Source organism: Xiphophorus couchianus, chromosome 19 (assembly GCF_001444195.1).
Source record: "Xiphophorus couchianus chromosome 19, X_couchianus-1.0, whole genome shotgun sequence".
In the NCBI taxonomy this organism is placed as follows: domain Eukaryota; kingdom Metazoa; phylum Chordata; class Actinopteri; order Cyprinodontiformes; family Poeciliidae; genus Xiphophorus; species Xiphophorus couchianus.
The window spans coordinates 20365662-20382727 of record NC_040246.1 but is presented as its reverse complement, the minus strand read 5'-3'; the positions used below and the strand labels follow the sequence as shown (position 1 = coordinate 20382727).

At 39.5% G+C, this 17066-nt stretch overlaps 1 protein-coding gene and 1 long non-coding RNA gene across 6 annotated transcripts; one reads left to right on the top strand and one right to left on the bottom strand.

Moving 5' to 3' along the window:
- Positions 1 to 674: 674 nt before the first annotated feature.
- On the bottom strand, positions 675 to 14027 carry e2f2 (E2F transcription factor 2). Of its 5 annotated transcripts, none has more exons than XM_028000652.1 (8): positions 13799 to 14025; positions 13289 to 13613; positions 5783 to 5933; positions 5272 to 5491; positions 3758 to 3919; positions 3544 to 3658; positions 3262 to 3451; positions 675 to 1442 (listed from the first exon to the last, which is right to left on the bottom strand). In XM_028000652.1, the coding sequence occupies exons 2-8, from the start codon at positions 13562 to 13564 to the stop codon at positions 1156 to 1158; spliced, it is 1401 nt and encodes a 466-aa protein (XP_027856453.1). In that variant the 5' UTR covers positions 13565 to 13613; positions 13799 to 14025; the 3' UTR covers positions 675 to 1155. The 5 variants fall into 5 exon arrangements, with proteins under 5 accessions (XP_027856453.1, XP_027856452.1, XP_027856456.1 ...); XM_028000651.1 differs by having other exon boundaries at positions 13289 to 13577; XM_028000655.1 differs by having other exon boundaries at positions 3262 to 3448; positions 5834 to 5933; positions 13289 to 14027.
- Positions 2360 to 2863, top strand: LOC114134224 (uncharacterized). Its single transcript, XR_003593362.1, has 2 exons — positions 2360 to 2723; positions 2791 to 2863. It is a non-coding gene; the product is annotated as an uncharacterized LOC114134224 (long non-coding RNA).
- Positions 14028 to 17066: the final 3039 nt, after the last annotated feature.

Genomic DNA, 17066 nt, shown 5'->3' with positions numbered 1-17066 from the left:
TCTATTTAATAAAACCTCGCACGCAAACACACCAGGACACCCATTTACCAATCTGCCAAACACACAAACACAATTTTCAAGTTTTGTTAGGACAGGACAGGTAGCTTATCTCTGCAATGTAGAGGGAAAGCCAAAAAAATAATAAACTTCAGCAAAAAATTCAAATATTCAAATCTCTAGAAAACTTAAAACAACAAAAACAATAATAATGAACCCCCAATCCCACCTCACCTGTAACACAGGTGCTATTTTTAATGGATTTAAGATTATTTCCTTGGAAATACAATAATGGTCTCGAACTACTAAATACAGAAATATTATATTACATCTGCAGTCAGAGTCAGATTAGCAGGGGAGGTACCAGATTAGAATCAAAGCTACCAAACCAGAGAGTCAGTGATTGCTTCTCAGCACGGGCCATCATTCCCATCATCAAACAGTGCTTTGGGTCTCTGTTGGCACCGTTTGGTACCGGACACATACAGAACCTGATACTAAATGTCAAACAGGGAAAAGTGAACCTGATGGGACAGAAACAACATGAGCACCTTTAAAATCAGATGCAGTGCGTCCAATATCTCTGCACAGATTTCACAGACGTCTTTATAAGAACTGAAACAGAGGCTGGACTTAATCACAGCTTTTTGTGATACAGGTGAAAAGATGTTTTTAAAAAAAACCTGAATCAGAACTCTGTGCAGCTACAGCTTACTTTTATCCAGTGATTAAATCCTGTAAAGCTCAACTAGATTTAAAGCTGACATAATGCAAGGCTGCCCCCTACAGGTCAAATCCTTGTAGGCTTTGGAGAAAAAAACCCTAAGTTGGTCACAACGAACATGCATCACATTTTCTCCACATGAAATGTTATGCACCAAAAGCTGCTCCTCTTTTGAGCTGATAGTTTCTAATCTCCTCAGCACAATCTGTAAATGTTCCTACAAACCCACAAAAATCCCTGCATTTTACAACTCTGACTTCATGCCCGCTCAGTCACGCCACAATAAGTCCAAATGGTTTTGACTGTAAAACCAACAATGGCTCTAAAGAAATAAAAACAAGCAATGGCTTCATAGTGTAATTTCATTTGCTCCAATCAAGCATTCCTTTAAATATTTCACACATTTTTTTTCTTAAATCATTGCCCCATCTCCCTCAGCTCTTCAGTAAATCTCCAAGATCATAGGTGTCAAAGAAATCCGACACCCCTTCACTATCCTCCAGGCTCCAGAGGTAGTCGCTGTGGTCTAAAGGTGGAGAGAAGCTGACGAAGGGAGCGCTGGGATCTGTAGTGAAGGAGGCGCCGGGCAGCTGGTCCTCTGTGATCTGGAGCAGACTGGGAGGCAAACCCAGCAGCCCCTCCACGTCGAGAAGAGAGGGAGCAGAGGTAGCGGCTGAGGAGGGGGCTGAAACTGAAGCTGGAGATGAAGTGGATACACTCACTGCGAGGAAAATGGAGATAAAACGCAGGAAACAAAGATGATTAATCACAGAACAAAGGAACTTTACTGAAAACTTGCAGATGAACACTGATTCCCTCCATCCATCCATCCATCCATCCAAAACAGTATTTCAGCTGTTCTAGTTTTCTGGAAGTTTGTTCCAAACTTGTGGTGCATAGAAGCTGAAAGCTGCTTCTCCTCGTTTGGTTCTGGTTCTGGGGAAGCAGAGCAGAACCAGAAGACCTGACGGTCTGGAAGGTTGATACAACAACAGCAGATCTTTAAAGTATTGTGGTGCTAAGCTGTTCATCCATCCATCCATTTTCTAACACCCTTGTCCCCAGTTGGATCAGGAGGTGCTGGTGCTTCTCCAGCTAACGTTCCGGGCAAGAGCTGGGGTCACCCTGGACAGGTCGCCAGTTTGTCACAGGCTAAGCCGTTCAGTGATTTGTAAACTAACAACAGCATTTTAAAGTCTATTTTTTAAGCTACAGGAAGCCAGTGTAGGGACTTTAAAACTGGTGTTATGTGCTCTATCTTCCTGGTTTTAGTGAGAACTCCAGCAGCAGCATTCTGGATCAGCTGCAGCTGTTTGATTGATTTATTTGACAGACCTGTGAAGACGCTGTTGCAGTAATAAATGCAACTAAAGATGAACGCATGGATAAGTTTCTCTAGATCTCGCTGAGACATTAGTCCTCTAACCCTGGTGAAGTTCTTCAGGTGACAGAAGGCCGACTTTGTAACTGTCCTAATGTGACTCTGAAGTATAAAGTATAAGTATGTATAAAAAGTATTTGTAAATCAAAACATTACAAAGAGAAGCAGGCCCATACATTTGTTTCATACTAAACCCTGTCATGATCCATGTTTTGTCCTGTCCATGCTGTGCATTAACACTCATTCAGTTCACCTGCCACGTCTGCTGATTGCTTACCTGTTCCACCTGGTCCCTGCCCTACTTAAACTCCTCTCAGCCTCTGCCTCTTTGCCAGATTATCGACAGCCACGAGCCAGTAGAGATCCAGCGTTTCCTTAAAAGCCTTCAGTGTTTCTTCGACCCTTTTCTGTCCACGGATTGACCCCCCCTGCCAAGCCCTTCACGGATCCCAACTGTTCTGGATTTCTGGACCTTGACCCAAGCTTTGCCTCACGACCATCGACTATTGCCTGCTCCTCAAGCTAAGTTTGCTCTCTCCGCTCTCCTGTGTATGACCTCTGCCGGATTATCGTCTTAGTCTCTTCCTGGGTTCTCTGCTCCACCCGTCCATTGCACTACAGGTCAGTTAAGCTGAACATTTCTAAGTTACCCCTCTATCTGTGCATCACCAGCCTTCTCTCTTCTCAGTGCTGTGTTGGATGACCACATCCTGAGCCGCACCAGTATCAGAAAATTTAATTAAACTTTTTTTCCTTTGCAACTCCTGTGTGTGGTTGAATTTCCGGTCCCCACCCAGTGTCCTTACAAAACCCACTAAAGTCCCAGTCACACTTAGCAAAATCTTTTTGTGATGATACGATGATATTTCCTTAAACAGCTGTTACATCTCTGAAATTATCCCAAAACATGTTTAATAAATACCATTGTTAAAACCAGACACTGTTGACTTGCTATAAAACAATTCAACAACCAACTATGAAAATCTTTGAAAACATATTTTTTATTGACATATGTGAATAGTCACACATAAAGCTGTCTACATCTGTCTGAATGATCCAAAATTATGTTAATATTTTGTCCAAAAAAATAGTCTCTGTTAAAAATATGTCATTATCAAAGTTCAAGAGGAGCAGAAATGATCCCAGCACCCTGACCCACCTTCAACAGGCTCGTCTTTGACAGCCTGGGTCTGTGGCGTTCCGGTGGTCGTCACCGGTTTCTTCAGGTCTTCCTTTTTAGGGGTGACTGTGCTCTTAACAGGGCTGGCATCTTCAAGCCCTTCCTCAGGACACAGGTACACCTCTATAGGCCCATTCCTACTCTTTAAATAGATCTGTAATGAGCCCTGCTGCAAGGAGACAAAGGAAAACCAACAAACAATCAACATGTTACACTTGCACTAACGTGGACACACAGTTAAAGTCTCATCTTCAGTCTCACCCCTGCAGTGTCTGGCACCTCCAACTTGGTCTCAGCCGGTGCTTTGACTGCGATCACCGTCTGATCTCGGAGGCTGCCGATGGAGCGGATGTCCTGGTATGTCACGTATCCCAGAGTGCAGCGGTGCGTCAAGGGTAACAGCAGCAATAAAAGGTGAGTGCGTGTGTGACTGGACACATATGGTAAACATGATGGAGCTTTGTGGAAAGGATATCTTTGGCTGTCTTTGAACTCTGTGAGCTGTTTGAGCTGAGTGGTGCTGGACTGAATCAGGTCATCCAGAGACCGCTCCGCTCTCTCCAGATCCCCCAGCTCTCTCCTCAGAGCAAAGGCCTTTTCTCCTCCAGCAACGCCGCCTTCAAAAACATTCCCCATCCTGAAAAACGCACACATAAAAAACAGGAACATAAACAGGCTGGTCTACTTTAAAATCTATCATTAGCACATCCTAACAGACTGAAAAGTTGAACAGGATGAAAGTGTTTTATTCCTTCTTTTGTTTGTTTTTTTTGTGCTTCTTATATTTCGTAAAGCACTTTGTAGTTTCTGACATGCAAAAAGGTGATATGTAAAGAAAGTTTACTTACTGTTTGATTAAATTACATTACTTCTAAAAACAGTTTGAATTCAGCTGAAGTTTTTTTTGTTCTGTTCTCATTCGAAATTGCTGGTACTGTAAATTATTTTTATTGGCATCCATTTCAGTTGATGTTTCACAATGGGAAACAGAAACTTTGGTTTCAACAGAAAATTTCTGAGGCAGCTTGAAGCTCCACTTGTGCAAGAATCAATGGTGCAACATCACTTACAGTAACATCAGGCCAGTTAATGCCGACATGTGCGACTTTATCTCCTGGTTGAAGCTGCATTTAGGTTTCACTTATTTTACAGAATAAGTAACTAAAGTAGTTTTCCCCCATTGTAACCACAAACTTTAATGTACTTTGTTTGGAATTTCTGTGATAAACTAAACACAAATTGTTAGGGGGAAATGTAAATGAAGCGGCGTTTAAATTTAAATAAAATCCTGAAAGGTGTGAGGATCTACTCATCTGCTTCTCTGACTCTGCTGGAAGGAACCATAACTAAACCACAGTGCTGCCACCACCACGTTTCACTGTGGGGATGCCAAAACGTAAAACTGAATATAATTTAATAGTTTCACAGAAAAGGCCAATACATACTTTATAAGAACAGAGAAATTTGAATGTTTTTCTCAAAGTGGCAAGAAAAGACCCAAGTTTTTTTCAGGCTAGGACATTTTCTGCTTCATAAAAACTGAAGTGCAGAACTCCACAAATGTGTCTTTCCCACTGCGGTTGTCAGAAAAAAATGTGTAAAGAACAAGCTGTGAAAACAGAGTAAAGTCATTTTGTTCTTGCAGCTCTGAGAGATAGAACAACGTTCTCTGTCCTTGTGGTGTATGCAGAGACCTTTTATGGTACTGAATACAAATGCAAAGAACATTTTATGGATTTTTTTATTTATAAAAAACAAACAAAAAAACATTTAGAATTTCCCCTCAGCATTATTTGCCTAAAATCCCAATAAAATACGTCGAAGTTTGTGGTTGTGACGTGACAAAATATTGAAAAGTTCAAGTGGCCTGAACACTTTTGGAAGACTCTGGATATTTGTGAAGAACGTCACACTTTAGAATTTCTACAACTACAAAAAAAACATACATTTTGGCTGCAGTGTACTTTTCAGCTCTGCATTCACACTTACAGCCACTGGATGTTGTTTTTGGACTTCTTTCGGATGAGCTGCACACCTTCCAGGACATTGGTGATGTCATAGATCCGCCTCTTCTGGACCTCCAGAACTTCAGTGGCCCAGTTAAGGTCCAGAACTCCATCAGCAGATTCTGCAATCAGTCCCACAAACTTCTTTGTCAGCAGGCCCAACGAAGTGTCGTACCGCGTCCGCTCGCCTGGAGACTTTGGCGCTTAAAGAATTCATATAAAATAATTACCATTAACGAAAACAAAATATGACATTTTCACCAGATCATTCAAACTTTTCCTAACTCATTTATGTCAATCAGTTAATTTTTTATTTAACTGAATGCTGATTTAGTCAACATGCAGATATAAGGTGCTACATAAATGTGCTGCTGATTATTATTTATGCCTTAATGTGGCTCATTCTGCAGTTTGGTTTGCACAGAGACACAGGAACTTTGGTTAGTAATTAGTTCTGCATGCGAGTGAAACTGAACAAGTCTAAATGAACCTACTGCTGATATGAGCAGCACTCTGTCCTGATTTGCTCCAGGAGGCTGACTCACTTCGTGGGCTTGGTAGTCCTGCTGTGACGCTGCATTTCCCTTTAGGTGTGCGAAACTCTGGCAGGTAAAGAGGGTCCTCCAGGTCCAGCTTCCTTTTCGCCTGCACAGAAAAGATTTTGTGCACATTAGAAAATAAAATTTAAAACAACAAAACTCTTAAAGAGTTCTAGTTTCTGCTGGAAAGGTCATCTGTGGAGAAAAATGCCCCATCCTAAATGTTTAGTACGTCTATTTGGCCTATTCAAATGTAATGAGTAGATCTAAACCATGAAACAAATGCAAAGAAAAGGGTCTAAATAGGGTTTTGTTAAGAGTCATAAATGTGCCAACAGCCCTCAGGAACACCAACAAAGTGCTACCCTCACACGTTCCCAAGCATGAAGTGGGGCCCATTGTGTGGAGGTCAAAAAAGCTTTGGGGAGGGGTGAGTGCTTCTTGACCCAGCTCCTCCTAAGTGCCTGCAGGTCTCTGGAATCCTTCACTGACCTCCCAGACTCTCGCCAAGCCCCTTCCCTCAGTCTGACCCTGCACAAACCTTCTGCTCACACACAGGATGTACAAACATGCCAAAGCATCTAATTTTAATCAGAATAGATATACGCCCATCAAACATTTCTTCAGATTTTCTTTTCCAAATTAACACTAAAAACTACAATTGTTGCTTAGCTAGCTGACTTTCAACCCTCGTTCATACTTTCTAATCTCTTTACTGTTCCCTCGACCACAAAGTCTGTGTGAAGGGAATGTTAAATATTAAGATGATTTATTCCCAGTTTAGCCTTACCAACATTTAATTATATTTATAGTCTTACTGCTCTTTAATACCAATTTTTTAAAAATATGCACCATGTTTGTATTTTGAAAATTTTATATAAGCTGTTAAAGTTAAATTTAAGCTAACTTCAATTTTAATAACTTATTTTTATTTTTTGCTCCTTTTCTACTATTTGTTACATTGCTCTGCCTCAAGCGTCACCAGCTCATCATCAACACAAATTTGTCTTCAATCTTTCAAATAAATCTCATCTGTTCTGTTTTTTTAATGATCATACTTTCCCCTGTTCCTTTCCTTCATTTTTGCCTTTATAATTTGTGTTTTTTTTCCTATGTAAAGCCGTTGTGAATAAAAAGGCTCCAAAATAAAAGTATGTAAAGGCAAATAACAGTATGTGGAAAATTTGCCTGTTTGCTGATTTTTCCAGAGCATCTCTAAAATATTGAAAAGAAAATGCAGTTTGGGAAGCTGAAATGCTTTGGTACAATGTTACTTTGAACGTAATTGGCTGGTGTTTGCAAAGTTGATAATCAAGACTATATTATTTCTGTGATAGTGTTAAGACAGTGTATTAATGCATATTAAGGTATATTTGTTGTTATGAGCTACTGAAATACACAGTTCTAAACATGTTTGGATGGACAAATATTACATTAGCATGAAAAATGAAGGTTTATGACATTTGGAATATATTAACCAACAGTTACTGCACTCCAGTTTGTTGCAATCTGATATTGCATTATATTGTGCAGCCATAGTTCATGCTGTGCATGTTGATAGTAAATTTGCCAAATTGGAAAAACTTTAATTGCCTTTATCAGCAACACAGACTCTGTGTATTTAGTGACTGAGATGCTAAAGTTCATGTTGAGTGGTAGCAACAACCTGTAATGAAATTTCCAGCAAAAGTATCAAAATTTAATATTGTCCAGCTGCTCCTGTATTTGACCAGCTGGTCACTAATCAGAGTCAAACAGTTTGAATCAGATTGCTGACTGATCACCTGGTGCATCTCTACTTTGTAATCTTAACCTCGACTAAACAACTTTATTGGAGTATTACTTCTGAGCCACACACAACAAAAGTGAAAGTGCAAAGAATCTCTCTTGAAAGATTCTTCTGGTTTGCAAATCGACAACACCGTTAAAATGAGAATAAAGGAGACCAATAAACCTTCACTGTGGATGTGGAAGTGTGTCAATCAGTAATCATTGGCCCAGTCACACTGTGCAGCCTCACAGAAAACAGTAGTGACAAGACTAGTGAGGTGTGAGATTTCAGCTCAGTCCCTGAAACCACGAGTTAATCTGTTCCATCTGTCTGGGTCCTCACTTAACTGTTTATTCTCCCACCTACCTACCAACAACAAAGATCCCTTTGTCACCACAATACACACCAGGTGACTGATTTTGGTAGTAGAATATAATTGGGCAACATCTTTTTTCATATATGACAGAATGTGAGTCCTCAACCACAGCTGTGCTCATGTGAGAGATGAGACAACAGAACGAGCCGTTGTCCTGACGTGTCCACCTGTCGCCTGGCGACATCTGGAGCGGGGCAGCCAGCGAAGGCGCCGCTGAAGGGTGACCTGAAATCTCTAAATCACACAGCCAGCCAGAACCAAACTAAACAACCCCAACAGGAAAGCAACCAGCAAAACTTTTATGTAAGATTTATGTAAGTTTGATGCTATTCCTGGTTTGCTCTTGCTCAACCTGCTTGTTACTCTCTGTGTGAATCCAACCACACCAAGTTTTTAAAAAATGCAACAGTTCCAGTCAAAGACAGACATGCTGACGGGTTGTAGGAAAGGGACCAACGGTTTCACACTGCAGCTGTGAGAGGGCGTGAATGTGTCTGTGTAAGGGTGGGGAAATTAGAACCTCCTTTTTTGCATGAGGGATTTTTCTAGTGACTCGTCCCTATGACACACTTTACATTTCATGTGGGGGAAATGTGTTAGGTCAGCCCCTCATGACTTGTTTCCAATGAGCAGTTCGGCATCGGTTCGGTACGCCGGTAGATTCAGGAGAGTGTTTCTACCGCCAGTTGACGGCTCACTAAACCAAATGGCTACCAGAGCATCTCACTCATGTGACGATAAATGTAACATACTACTATACCTCACGCTTGCATCAAGCATGAGGGACAATGACGCAAGCATTGCCACCCGAGCCGTACGGTACCATTGTAAGGTCCTGTGGACCTATAACTGAAGCGGGTCCTGGAATGGTGCTGTACAGGTCGGTTCTATGAGCCGTTTCTACACTAGAATCAGACGACCAACAGGCATACCGAACCACAGCAACCAGTGGCGTATCGCTCAGAAACGAGGTATTGGTTATCGTACCTCACAGAAAATACTGTATGTGGACTGTTACAGGAAAGCCACTGTAAATGTGCCACAAGCTACTTTCACTGCTATTTGTTTTTCTGATCACTGTTATGCTTTATTTAATTTACACTTTAATTTTGAGAGTTCCAGTTCTTAACTTTGACATTTCATTTCTCTGTGGCCTGCTTTTTCTGTTTGTGGAAATCAACTTGTTTCTTTGTCAGTTTTTTTATTTTTTATTTGAAAGATCGTTAAGAATGTATGAGCTAATTATTTCTCTATGTTGGTTCTTAACAGATGATGCTGTGCAAAACTGATGTTTGACTCTATTCCTGGTTTACTCCTGCTCAACCTGCTTCTCAGTCTTTTCTGAAATACACGCTCAGAGAATGTTCTTCAGGTATTTTTTTAGAAGCCACTCTAATTCAGAAAATTCGGAATTTCACACAGTAACCCTGGATTTTATGCTGTTAGAAAAGTTTTAACTTCAAATCATCCCCAGTTACTCTTACAAATGGAGCTCCACAAGGTTCTGCTCTCAGTCCCATTTTATTTGTGCTTTATTTACCTTCATACTAATATCTTAAAAGATATTCTTAAATCTTATATTCTTAAAAGGCAGAATATACTTTAGTTCTGGTTTGGACTTTTAAACCACAGCATGATGACACTCCATACATTTCCAATGTTTTCTGGCCCTATATCATCACTAGGATCCAAACTTACATTGATTGGGGCCAGTTTTCTGTTCCTAAATGAAGGCTAAAAGCGATAGAGCTCCTGCAGTAGCAGCCTCTCAAAATCACTTTCTTTGCCTAATTTTACAGTATATTTTGCTTTTTATCAACTTTCTTATAAATTGACATATTTATCTTTGCCTCCTTTCTGATGTTTTACCACAAGGCACCATGTGGACTTTATCTTGAAAGTAGCTATATAAATAAAATGTACTTACTTCTTTCACTCGTTTTATTGGCTCTGTTTTATCTCCTCGTTGACTGATATATCTTCTGACGCATTTGCTATAACCTTACTCTAGAAACACCCAATCACTGAGTTCCCGCTGCTGTGAAATTCCCAAGCTAATCTGGTGAAGTGAAGGCCTCAAGCCAACAAACCCAGTTGGTCAGGCTGCACAGGACTCAGATTCCAACTAATTCAAAGGTGAGTTACAGTACGGCTGAAAATATCTACTACCAGTGTGGAGCCTCAAATGCCGGATAGCGGAAGAGGAATAAATCCTGCTGTTTATCGTCAACATGATCTTAAACAGGTAAAGGGTGAGTCTTCCCATTTGGGTTGCTAATGGGGGAAGGGGGAGAAGGCTGCTTTGACATGCAAAGCTCCCCCTACAGAGAGCAGAAAGCTCCAGGGCCAGGGCTTGCCTCAGGGTGTGGTAAAACAAAGAAAATGATCGGAAGAGCGCATGCATACAGGTGGTAGGATGGTAAATGTCACACACAAGCATCACTCTGAATACGGGGGTTAACCACAGGGGCTCAAGGGAGGCAAGTACTCATAAGAAACCCCTACTCTGAATTCTGCAGTTAAGTGGATGGCAAATGGTGAACTCTGAAAGGACGTACACTGTAACACATTCACAGCATGTCACAACATTATCAACAGTCAACACACCCAGGTTTAACCTCACGTGCTTGCCACTGATTGCTGCCTTTTACTCCAGTCAACATGACTAAGTAAACCTGAGATCTCTGCAGCTACAGGTGAAGGATTAAAAAAAAAACCCGTTCTTAAGAACAAGCTTTATGTCAACTTCATGCACCATGACTGCTTTGCAAACACGTTTGCCTTGCTTTAGCATCCGGTTTTACCTGCCCTGAAACTTAAAAAGCAGTGGTTATTCTGTTGTTTAAGTTAAAGGAAGTGAGTCGAGCACCAATAGGCAACATTTCCTGTAATCAACAACCATAAAAGCTGCAAAATCAGAGAGTCTGTGATCTCACAAAACTGTCTTTGAGAACAACATCAAAATATGTAATCTGCAACTGAAATATATTCTAAATTAACAAATGTGTTTTATGTTTGAATACATTTCACATCCATTTTAAGGAATGCATCATACAGGATGATTAGTCAGTCCATACCACCATGAACAAGTCAGACATGTTTCGGTCCATGCCCCACCCATAGATAAATGCCAAGGTGCTTTTCCTTCAACAAATAGTGTTTTCTCACTTTACTAAAGAGAGCAGAAGACCATTTAACAACAACAAAAACTATCTTTACATCCTTTAACCAGGAGAAGAATTAGACATCTTTTTATAAGAACTTTAAACTCTAAACAATCATATTTGTCAAATCTATAAACTGATAGTATGATTCAGGGCTTTGTAGCTTTGTTGTTTGAACGTTTTGTTTTATTGTTGCTGTATTAACATTTTAAAATATAACTGAATGCAATACGGTTTAGCTTCAGAGCGGCACTACTAATTTATAGCTGTGATGACGATGCTTTTGTGACATGCTGATAATACTTTTATTTTAAAATATGCATACGAGGCTCGGTTTTTAACTTTAAAAAAATTAAAATACTTTTTATTGCTACTGTTAATAAATACATCAAAATATTGTGGTACAAAGCTTAGTCCATATTATACTCCAGGACCACAATGTGTGCAGACATTAGATCCTTGTCTCCCAGTTTCTGCGTGTGGATTATTGTGTGTCCACATCACATCCAAGGTTGGTTTAAATTAAAATATCTGTCACATGACCCGGTTCTAATATCGGATTAGAAAAGGAGGCGTAAAATTTCTGCACTGTGATGCACAAATCTACGAACGCAGGCATATGATGAGCCAGGTGGTAGTTTGTCTCCCACTATCCTTATAATCCTCTTGTAGGGAATATTAGAGGAGGCGCAGGGGGGTTAAATAAGATTTAAAGAGCCTGCCCACACTTTAACCCCGAACCCTGGTGAAGCACAAAATCTTACAGTCAAAACAGATATTATAATAATTATCATCCATATTTTTTCTATATTCCTTCAATGTGTTAACACACTGCTTTTATGTGCAGATTAGGGATGGGACAGCTTTATCAAGGCATAAAAATTGCACTTTGGAGCATACAGTGATGCACTGCCCCCTCCCCCACCTGTTGCTGATCAATAGATAATAGTTTGGGGAGGGGCCAATGATTTGTACTTTTATTTTTTGGTAACTGTATGTCTATGGTTGCAAGACACAGCATTCATAGCTGCCCAAATGGAAATATTACTCTTGAAAAATATTTCTGTTTGAAATGGGCTTCTTCAATACACAGCTTACTTAAAAAAGTGTGATTTATATCACTAACCTGCACACAGGAACTGCATTTAATCACATTTTTGAATTTACTGATGTCTATGAATGCTCCATGGAGCATAAACAGACACGGAGCTATGAGAGAAAATTGTGAAAAAAAACAAAACATTTCCAGTCATACTGTCAGGTTTGTTTTTTTGTCTGTTGTCAATAACTGAAACTTAACATAATAAAACAATATACTGATAAGCGATGCCCACCTCTACCAACATTAGTAAATTTGAAGGTTTATTATTTGTATCTAAATAACAAAAAAAAATCTGATTTAGATAAAAATATTAAGTAGCTTTGCATGTTTTTCTATTTTAAACAATAAAGATCATGTTAGACATTTTTGTTTCAGATCATTTAAATACAGTGAATGTGTGATATTTCTCCTCTAGGTAATCATACCATGGGAATCTCATTTCTGCCTTTTCCCAGTAAGGAAACAGAAAAATGGCTTCCTCCAGGACAGCAGTTGTTCAGTTATGACCTCCACCAGCTTCTGTTGCATGAACAGGTTCTACAGGTTGCCTGTAGGCTAATGACTGGAGCAGATGGAGCAGCTGTCTCTGGGCAGAATCACCAAAACCAAGTGTTCAAAAACTGTTTTGGGTTCCAACACCCCCCTCTGCACTGTCTGTGCATCACAGTGGGGGCCACTCATCCTACTTTTTCCCACAAGAAAAGGGGCCCAAAATCCTACCAACAACCTCCCCCCCCCTCTTTTCCTCTTTCTCATCCAAAGCATCAATACAAGCATGGCGTCTGGTCTCCTCCAGCTACAGCTGGGTTACTGGTAGAAAGATGTCCCCAATCTTTACAGGAAAGAGAGCAAACATTCATGCACAGCAGCAGCAGCAGCAGCGCAGCAGCATAAAGGCCCCTCTGTGGCTTATCGCGTCAGAACATAACCGAGGGCGCCCTGCTTAAAACATGGATGCCAATGCAAATTAAGAATTATTCCTCCCACAGCAGCACTTATCAAACCGTCAGTAAAACATTGTGTTCGCGGAGAAAGTGCGAATGCGTACCGGCAGGCGCCCGGAGGATGATCTGATGGGCTTCGCGTCCGGTCCGTGGGGGGTCGAGTACAGACTGTTGGCTCTTTGTTCGGCCGCTGTCGTGTTGCCGATCTGGGTGAAGTATCCGACCGGTACCGAGCTCATCGGCGGGCTGGACAGTCCGCTGCAGAACAGCTCGGTCTTCCCTCCGCCGCCGGACAAAACCTTCATCTTCTGCTGGGCGCAGGGGAGCCCCGCGGACGGCCGGGCCGGTGCGGGAGAGACGCCTCTGGGCATCCGCATCATTTTCCTGAGTAAACTAAAGTTAACCGGATTGGTGCAGCGGAGGGAGAAGCTTGTCGTGAGCCGAGCACAGAAATGAAATGCAGAACAACAGTGCAATTAACCTGCAATATGATCAATATGAAAAGTAAACATGCAGACTAAGCGTGTTTTTTTTTATATTATTAGGATATTTATATTACACTCAATGTTATGATCCTTTGTTCTGCAGAATAGTTTAAAGAAACCTTCCCTTACCAGTCACTAAAAGCGGCTCCCTAAATAAACAAACACATTTAAATATCCAGCAGTAAAAAGGGAAACAAATGTTGTCAGGGTTCTATGAGTTCGGATCCAGGTTAGCGAGTCTGCCTCTGAAACGGAATCGGAACCAATCCAAGCCAACTGTCCGTACAGCGCAGAGCGGCACTCTCCATACAACAGAAGAAGAGTCTTTTTAGCGCCAAACTCGATCCCGCGAAATTCAGATCTCCCGCGGTTAGATCTCGCCTCTGATTGGCTGGCGGCACGCTCGGCTTGTCACTTTTGTATGAAACAGTTGTGCAGGGCTGGAACTGGAGCTCTTAAAGGGACAGTAGCATCAGTTTGACACCAGGCTGTTTATTGTTAGGCTGGATGAAGACATTAGAAGTGTGTTATATTAACTATATGTGCGTCATTAAAGCCATGATAAACGAGCATATAAGAAATACATCTTTATATTTTATAAGGACTTAAAGATTTAAAGATCGGAAATGTATTAGGATAAATTATGGAAATTACCTAATTCTTGATGAAAAGAAAAGGATTCATATTTGTTCACTGGACGGTGTTGAGTTATTTTGCTTCATATGACCGCTTATTATTACCTTTGATAGAAGAAAGAGTGAGAAAGTGTTGTAATAACATATTTACAGTTTAATTTGATTGTCTTCTCATTCTTATATTGCAATTTTTAAACTGTTTTTTAAGAACTTTATTATCTTTCAAACAACCTTTATTTTGAGTGAGGATATCTTCCACCATGTTTTTTTTAATATATATATATTCTTTATACTCTCCTTCACATTTCCCTGTAATAAAGTGCCTGCTGGGTGTAGCTAAGAGGAGATGCAGAGGGCAGTCTGTAAATGATAACTCAGTCAGCTGAACTCTTGCTTATTGGCTCACAAGAGATATTGAAAGAAAACACCCCCACCCCATTCACAGCGACCAAACCAAGCCATATGACCTGACCCCCACTGGCCAAGACAGTAAACTCACTACCACAGCAAGACTATTGTCATGACTGGATCAGGGTTGAATTTTAGAGAAAATATGTATGTAAAAGTTTTCAGAAATATCTTTTGTGTGTTTAGCTTATTAGGGGATTTAACCCTTTCATGCATAAATTGCAATCTTTTGTGTCAGGATTATTTTTTTCTTACGGCATAAAAAAAGGTAGGAAAAATAATTTTGTAAAAAAAAATTTTTTAGGTGATCAATTGTAGTTTTCTCCAAATACAAAGTTCCTTTTTGAAAAATACATCAGTAATATTGTTCTTTAGGGGTTATCTGATGTCACAATATTTTTTTACCTGCAAGAGTTGTCTACAGTAGAAGGAGGGACAGGGTCGCTTTTTTGTCTGTCGGCCATATTGGATTTAACAAAAATAATTTCTTGCATTAGCAGTTGATGGCCAGTAGTTGATAATGTATTTTATGATGCGTTACTGTCCGCTTCAGTGGTCTGTGTGCAATTATCACAAAAAAAATCTACAAGAAGCACAAGAAAATGGCTTTTAGATAGCTGTCCACTGTAGTGGCCACGATGCATGAAAGCGTAAAAAAGCCTTAGTTGACAGTAAATGAAGAAACTTACAACAGTAAAAAGGAATCATAAACTGTATAAAATAAAGAGATTGTAACTAGATCTTATTTTATCTTCACTTTCTGTTTCTTCATCTTTAATAAGGCAAACTGGTGAAAAGTTCCTGCGTTGTGAAATCCACAGACTTGGGATTTCACTTTCTTTTACAGATTGCATAAACTGGAGTGATCCACCAAATAAAGGAGGGCATACACACATGTTGTTAAATTATATCTAGGCTTGGGTGACTTGAATTAAACTTAAAATAAACTTTAAACCACTAAGAGATGGAATGTCAGCACAGAAAGACATAACCACAACATTTGATTGTTGCTGCTTTGACATTGTTATGCTTACAGGATTTGTCTGAATACCTCAGTGTATGTCAAAGTTTCTCTTACATGAATGATCTTATTCAGAAAGATCTTAAAAAAGAATTGAGAGGATACAAAGTCAACAGTTGAAATAACAAAAAAAGCAATAACTGGAGAAGAAGAAAGTAGCAGAATGCGAAAAAGTAAAAAATATAAAATCTCTTTTTTATTTGGTGTCTAATGTGACACTTAATCTCATTCTGCTTTTGATTGGTTGATTAGGATCTGGAATTAGGATTTCAAACTGTAGTCCTGGATGGCCGGATGTGTCAATGCTTCAACGTGCTTGAATCAAACCAGTAGGTCGTTAGCAGGCCTTTGTCGAACTTAATCGCAGGCTGAGGAGGTAATTATCCGACTGATAAATTGCCTCATTATAAAACATTCCCCCTTTTACCAGTAGTTTTGCACATTTAATTATTTGCAGACAAACATTAGTATGATGCATAGTAAAATAAATTCTTAGTTGTGTTTATTACTAACTGGTTTTACTTATAATCAGTTATTTAAGTCTTAACTTTTCTGCTTATCATTATGAAATCTTAACCCTGACAAACATAGAAGAATCTCTTTGCTTCTTTTGTGTGGTAAAACTGTTGAATGGACAGGGGGAAAAAAAATTGTTTTGATATATAATGAGAGTAATTGGTTTATAAATATGTAAAAAATTACTTTCTCTGAATCATAAGCAAAGTTATATTTGAACTGCCTGAAAAACATCTGGTTTCACGTGTACTCATTTTGGTACATTCTTGTCCAACACCCCCATCTTGTGCTGTAAACTTTTACCACAAGTTTTTACTGCCTGCTAAAAAACTGAGAAGTACATAAAATAAATCCTGTCTTCATTTTCATTCACAAAGTAAACTGCAGCCAAAGATTGTGTCACTGCTCCCTCTAATTTGCTCTTGAGGAATTGCTTTCCTTGGGTGGTTAAAAGTTTCTCATGATCATGAAACTATTTCAAGATATTTAGAAAGACCATTTTTCCCATCTGCACTGAAAAGATATGGAAAGAGAAGGTTTTGAATCAATATACATATACATATATTTTGTGGTAATAAACATAAAATCATGGCTTAAATATGTTCTTAATTAAAATGATAAAATAGGTACATGTATAGTTTAATGCTTATGATAATTTGACAGTTTTGCTAGAAAACATGCCCATTTTATATGCCAAAAGCATCTGTGAGTATTTTTCTATTTCTATTTCTATTCTATTTAATTTATGAATTCAAGATCTAAATATAAATTTATAGATCTAACTAATATAGAATTTTCAAAACTTATTATTGTTATT

Excerpts from the sequence above, each read along its gene's own strand:
- e2f2 (XM_028000652.1), bottom strand. The coding sequence starts at position 13,564 with ATGATGCGGATGCCCAGAGGCGTCTCTCCCGCACCGGCCCGGCCGTCC. Across the intron at positions 5,492-5,782 it reads GAGTGCTGCTCATATCAGCA|CGCCAAAGTCTCCAGGCGAG; the intron begins GTAGGTTCATTT and ends GAATTCTTTAAG. Across the intron at positions 3,920-5,271 it reads AAAAACAACATCCAGTGGCT|GATGGGGAATGTTTTTGAAG; the intron begins GTAAGTGTGAAT and ends TGCGTTTTTCAG.